The sequence below is a fragment of the Limulus polyphemus genome, unplaced genomic scaffold (genome assembly GCF_000517525.1).
Source record: "Limulus polyphemus unplaced genomic scaffold, Limulus_polyphemus-2.1.2 Scaffold9026, whole genome shotgun sequence".
Lineage (NCBI taxonomy): Eukaryota > Metazoa > Arthropoda > Merostomata > Xiphosura > Limulidae > Limulus > Limulus polyphemus.
This window is the reverse complement of record NW_013674636.1, coordinates 20027-26894: the sequence shown is the minus strand read 5'-3', so window position 1 is coordinate 26894 and position 6868 is coordinate 20027. Positions and strand designations below refer to the sequence as shown.

Genomic DNA, 6868 nt, shown 5'->3' with positions numbered 1-6868 from the left:
GTAAGTGTATTTAGTGTATAGTTTATTGCTATATAAATGTATTTAGTGTATAGTTTATTACAGTATAAATGTATTTAGTGTATAGTTTATTATAGTATAAATGTATTTAGTGTATAGTTTATTGCTGTATAAATGTATTTAGTGTATAGTTTATTACTGTATAAGTGTATTTAGTGTATAGTTTATTACTGTATAAGTGTGTTTAGTGTAGTTTATTACTAATATTCATGAGTTGTTGCTGATAAAACCAGTTTCAAAATAAAACTTGATTATTTGTGTTTAGTATTCTTTAAAAATCCATACTTGTTCAAAAATTATTTTCTATTAAAACAAGAAAAATGATTGAATATTTCTTCTTTTTTTCAGCCTAAGATCCACTCTGTAGAAGAAAAAATGAAGGAAAGAGAAGTTCAGATTGCTGAGGTCAAGGAAGCTATGAACACGGTGGAAGATAGAGTTTTTGCTGACTTCTGTTACGCAATTGGAGTTGAAAACATACGGTAAACAATATTGCCCATGGAACATTCTTTATTGTTTAGAACATCTTGTTTTATAGTGTTTACACAAGTCTTTGCTTCACTGTAAATATTTTTTAAATAACATTTACGATATGTTCTAAACTTAACCAATTTAAATTAATAAGTAAATGAACAGAAGTATAACTTTCATAAAACAAATATTACCATTGGTATCCTTGGAGCGTTCATACTCCAATCTGTTGATAATTCGATTTTTTTGGTTTTCAAACTCCAGCCGTCTTTTATCCCTTTCTTGGGTAGCCCGTAATTCTCGTTCTTCATACTGCCTATAACGAAGAGAAACAAATTTCTCAGCTTTCAGCTAGCTCACTCTATTTCTTCAACCCATGTTAACGTTAATGTTGTAGCCTTGAAAAGCAGCCAATAACCTTCAGATTTCATTAACTTGTCAACTCCTTCTCTCAAATATTTACTGAAACAGCTTCCAGAAAATTCAGCAAAAATATTGACTTTAACTCATGGTTCTTAATTTTTAAACCATTCACATAAAAATGATGTATAAAAATTTGTTAGTTGGTAGACATGTTTTATATAAGTTTATTTTTGTGTTGGTACGAAACACTAAACATCTGTTGTGTACGTCAGAAACCAAACAAAATGAACATAAGTATGAAATATGTATGTTTGAAGGTTTTTCAAATTTTGTTTTTTATAGAAAATGTTTGCAAGTGGACCAAAACTGTAGAAGATGATGAGAAAGAATTAGAAAAATTAAAGGAAGCAGAAACGAAACAGATGCAGGTATTTAAAGGGAAGGGTTCTGTGTGATTTAATCGGTAAAAGATATTTAGTGTTATTTTTATAACAAATGGAAACACTTGAAAAACCAAATATGACATTTATGTAGGTTTCAGTTGGTGCTGAAAATGAAACCTGTGTAGTTATCTGTTGATATTGAAAATAGAAGGTGAAACCTGTGTGGTTATCAGTTGATATTGAAAATAGAAGGTGAAACCTGTGTAGTTATCAGTTGATGTTGATAATAGAAGATGAAACCTGTGTAGTTATCAGTTGATGTTGAATGTGAAAGTGCTATCTGTATGATTATAAGCTAATGATGATGAAAATGAAAGCTTCATTTGAGCAGATACTGCTGTTATAATACTTGAATTTCAGTGATTTTGAAATGATAAAACTGATATTTTTAACCTTTTTTTTTTGACTATCAGTAACACCTGTTTCATTGGTTAGATATATATGTATATTATTTATTAGTTGATCTGTAATTTGGCCTTTACAAATTGGCAGCTTACTAAGAATGGATGTTATTTTTTGTAGCCATGTGATGCTTGTTAAATAATGTTGAACATCTTGAGGATATAGAATTGAAGGAAATATATTACCATACTAGAATATTTTAGTTGAAAAAAATGTTTTTGAAAGTTAGTTGTGATAAAAGCAAGATTGAGAAATGAAGTACGTCTGTGTCGGTTGTTATATTTAACTTATTTTGATACTTGTCTCTAGTTAATAGATGAAGAAATGCAGAACTTGGATAAATTAAAGACCTCTAAAATTACTAAGAAAACTGAAGTAGATGGGATGGAGGATGCCATGACGGAAGTTCGTAAACGGTTGACGGCCATCCAGAAGGAGATAACTAGTGTTCAGAAAGTGGTGACGGGTCTAGAATCTCGACTGGAGCAGAAGAAAGCTGACAGGCACAGTCATCTACAGGCTTGTAAGGTAGGAGGTTGTCTTATCAAAATCAGTTTCACATTTAATGTTAATTAATGATATAAACCTAGCTAAAACTTTTATTATTCCTTATATACATGCATAGTGTAATCTAAAGATTATATTTTGTTCTACTTTTATAAGATACGATATATTGAAAAGCTTATTCATATAAACAGCTAGAAGACATTGTCATCCCCATGACAAAAGGAACCATGGAAGACATTGACCAGGATATTCCTGCTTCACAACAAGAAGAAAGTGAATCTACTGATGTCTCTGGAAGTCAGAGTACACAGAAAATTTATGAAAAGGAAGCCAAAATAAAGATAGACTACGAGCAGTTAGCAGATGAGATGAAAGACGTAAGTGTTGGTTTCTATGTTTACTATGAGGAGCTGAATCAATGAGCAGTTAGCATATGAGCTGAAAGATGTAAGTGTTGGTTTCTATGTTTACTATGAGAAGCTGAATCAATGAGCAATTAGCAGATGAGCTGAAAGATGTAAGTGTTGGTTTCTAGGTTTACTACGAGGAGCTGAATCAATGAGCAATTAGCAGATGAGCTGAAAGATGTAAGTGTTGGTTTCTAGGTCATTGATTCAGCTCCTCATAGTAAACATAGAAACCAACACTTACATCTTTCAGCTCATCTGCTAACTGATCATTGATTCAGCTCCTCATAGTAAACATAGAAACCAACACTTACATCTTTCAGCTCATCTGCTAACTGATCATTGATTCAGCTCCTCATAGTAAAGCAGATAGCAGATGAGCTGAAAGATGTAAGTGTTGGTTTCTAGGTTTACTACAATGCAAGGTTCTGTGAGACAACAGGTATAAGTGTTTTAGCTTTTTAGTTATTGAATTTCTTTCCTTACTATCATTAGAAGCTGTATGTGTTTAAACAGAGCTTTTCATTATTTCTTTTTCATGAAGTTTTTATTAAGATTTTCATTGCTAGTAATGACTAGAACAATCAGCTTATATAATATTTGACACACAATACCTATTGAACAGTTCAAAAAGTTGGTAAACAGTCTTCTGACTAAAAGTGGTTAAATTATGACATTGTAGAACTAACAGTTTACCAACTCTTCTGACTAAAAGTGGTTAAATTATGACATTGTAGAACTAACAGTTTACCAACTCTTCTGACTAACAGTGGTTAAAGTTAAAATATGACATTGTAGAACTAACAGCTTACCAAGTCTTCTGACTAAGAATGGTTAAACTATGACAGTGTAGAACTAACAGCTTACCAAGTCTTCTGACTAAGAATGGTTAAACTATGACATTGTAGAACTAACAGTTTATCAAGTCTTCTGACTAAGAATGTTTTACAGTTTGATGTAGTGGAATGTAAATGTTCTGTTTTACAGTTTGATGTATTAATATGTAAATGTTCTGTTTTACAGTTTGATGTAGTGAATGTAAATGTTCTGTTTTACAGTTTGATGTATTAATATGTAAATGTTCTGTTTTACAGTTTGATGTAGTGGAATGTAAATGTTCTGTCTTACAGTTTGATATAATAGAATGTAAATGTTCTGTCTTACAGTTTGATATAGTAGAATATAAATGTTCTGTTTTACAGTTAGATGTAGTGGAATGTAAATGTTCTGTTTTATAGTTTGATGTATTAATATGTAAATGTTCTGTTTTACAGTTTGATGTAGTGGAATGTAAATGTTCTGTTTTACAGTTTGATATATTAATATGTAAATGTTCTGTGATACAGTTAGATGTAGTAATATGTAAATGTTCTGTTTTACAGTTAGATTCTCATGAAGAAGTTAAAAAAGAAGGTGATCGTCTCAACAAAGACATTTCTGACATGGAGACACACTTACACAGAATACAGGCACCTAATATGAAAGCCATGGAGAAGTACGTGTCAAAAATCTTTTAATTCACGTTTCTAAATTACCTCCATTTGAATATTACTAATACTATGTACGCATTGATTCAGTTTTTATATAACATTAATTAGAAGTTTTTTCCTGAGTTATGATTGTTCAGAAAAATATTACATACAAATTATTATCTTAAAAAAAATGGAAAAAATATCAATTTGTGTTTTCAGTCCTATCGGGAAAATCTGTGGAGGTTCTATTTAATTTTGATTTTATAAAAATATCTCAAGTTTGTTCTTAAAATTCAAATTAACCACCTCAATGTTTTGATTTGTGTGTTTCTAAAATAGCTCAATGTCTGTTTGTTTTTCTTTCAAAAGTTATAATTTCTGACAAGAATGGTTTGGATCATCAAAGTCAATTATATATTATTTTTATTAACTTTTTTTTCTCCTAAATTAATGTATTAAATCTCAAACTATGTTGAATAAGAATCCACAATAGTGCAGGTCAGCCGCTACCCCGTGTAGTTTCTGAAGTAATTTGTCTAAAGAAAAAGGTACATGTGTTTTCAGATTAGACGGAGTTCGGGAAAGACTCAGAATGACTGACAGCGAATTTGAAAGTGCCAGGAAAAGAGCTAAAAAGGCAAAACAAGCTTTTGAAAAAGTGAAGAGAGAACGTTATGATAAATTCATGCGTTGCTTCGATCATGTTTCCAACAGAATAGATGATATTTATAAGGTAATGTGGTATCTGTTTGTTGGTTAAGTTTCTAGACTGTATTCTATGTTGAAATCTTATTACCAATAAGTTAAACATGTTTGTTCTTTGTCTGGAAACTTTTCAGTAACAATAAGCTTCACAGTACTGAATACATTATAAAATGTACAACCAGACTTACAAGATTTAAAAATAACTTATGAACAGGGGAGATTAGTTTTATAGTTATTAAAGATTTTTAGCATTAAAATGGTAACGTTTTTTCATACAATGTTACTAAGCATTATGTCAGGAGTTCTGGTGTTTTTTTATTAAGGTGCTGAATGGTCCTGCTGTTTTCTGGTTAGGTGTTTGTGAATGGTGTGTCACGGTTCTGGTGTTTTCTGTTTAGGCCCTGACAAACAACCAGAGTGCACAAGCTTTCCTTGGTCCAGAAAATCCAGAAGAACCCTACTTAGAAGGGATCAATTACAATTGTGTTGCCCCTGGGAAAAGGTTTCAACCTATGAGTAATTTATCTGGTGGAGAGAAAACAGTGGCAGCACTAGCATTACTGTTTGCTATCCACAGGTAAGTCCAGGATGTAACAGTCAGGTGTGTATGTTTAGTCCAGGATGTAACAGTCAGGTGGGTATGTTTAGTCCAGGGTGTAACAGTCAGGTGTGTATGTTTAGTCCAGGGTGTAACAGTCAGGTGTGTATGTTTAGTCCAGGATGTAACAGTCAGTGTGTATGTTTAGTCCAGGATGTAACAGTCAGGTGTGTATGTTTAGTCTAGGATGTAACAGGCAGGTGTGTATGTTTAGTCCAGGATGTAACAGTCAGGTGTGTATGTTTAGTCTAGGATGTAACAGTCAGGTGTGTATGTTTTGTCCAAGATGTAACAGTCAGATGTGTATGTTTAGTCCAGGTTGTAACAGTCAGGTGTGTATGTTTAGTCCTGGGTGTAACAGTCAAGTGTGTATGTTTAGTCCTGGGTGTAACAATCAGGTGTATATGTTTAGTCCAGGGTGTAACAGTCAGGTGTATATGTTTAGTCCAGGGTGTAACAGTCAGGTGTGTATGTTTAGTCCAGGGTATAACAGTCAGGTGTGTATGTTTTGTCCAAGATGTAACAGTCAGGTGTGTATGTTTAGTCCAAATTGTAACAGTCAGGTGTGTATGTTTAGTCCAAATTGTAACAGTCAGGTGTGTAGGTTTAGTCCTGGATGTAACAGTCAGGTGTGTATGTTTAGTCCAGGGTGTAACAGTCAGGTGTGTATGATTAGTTCAGGATGTAACAGTCAGGTGTGTATGTTTTGTCCAAGATGTAACAGTCAGGTGTGTATGTTTAGTCCAGGATGTAACAGTCAGGTGTGTATGCTTAGTTCAGGGTGTAACAGTCAGGTTAGTATGTTTTATATGAAAACAACCCTTACTAAACGTTTGTGTTATAGTAATAACAGTCATGTGTATGTTTTATATGAAAACAAGCCATACTAAAAGTTTGTGTTATAGTAGTAACAGTCAGGTGTGTATGTTTTATATGAAAACAAGCCATACTAAAAGTTTGTGTTATAGTAGTAACAGTCAGTTGTGTGTGTTTTATATTAAAACAAACCATTTTAAAGGTTTGTACATCATTGTTTCAGTAAACAAGTACTTTTCCTTGTCATGGATGAACTAAAACAATATTCCTCAAGGCAGAAAATTAAAGATCACAGTTTTTATAAAAGCATTTTATTGCAGTACTGTGGTAACTTACTGTATTAGAACTGTCAATAAGATTGTGTTTTGTATTTCAGTTATCAGCCAGCTCCTTTCTTTGTGTTAGATGAAATTGATGCTGCACTGGACAACACAAATATAGGAAAAGTAGGTAGTAATTATAAGGAACTTGTGTTACTTTCAACATGATCTGTACACACACATATGCCTCAAATGTTCAGTAACATGTTGTTTTCCTATTATTAACATGATTTGTATACACACATATGCCTCAAATGTTCAGTAACATGTTGTTTTCCTATTATTAACATGATTTGTATACACACTATGCCTCAAATGTTCAGTAACATGTTGTTTTCCTATTATT

General features: G+C 32.3%; 1 protein-coding gene across 1 annotated transcript in view; it reads left to right on the top strand.

Annotated features, from left to right (window-relative positions):
- Nucleotides 1-1195: 1195 nt before the first annotated feature.
- The window catches only part of LOC106475711 (structural maintenance of chromosomes protein 1A-like), a 9286-nt gene continuing 3613 nt past the window's right edge, over nt 1196-6868 (top strand). Inside the window, exons 1-7 of the mRNA XM_022379771.1 lie at nt 1196-1280; nt 2007-2225; nt 2396-2581; nt 3994-4106; nt 4648-4816; nt 5187-5365; nt 6579-6648. Coding sequence (XP_022235479.1) covers nt 1275-1280; nt 2007-2225; nt 2396-2581; nt 3994-4106; nt 4648-4816; nt 5187-5365; nt 6579-6648 — 942 coding nt within the window. The 5' untranslated portion in view covers nt 1196-1274. The remainder of the gene's footprint in view (nt 1281-2006; nt 2226-2395; nt 2582-3993; nt 4107-4647; nt 4817-5186; nt 5366-6578; nt 6649-6868) is intronic.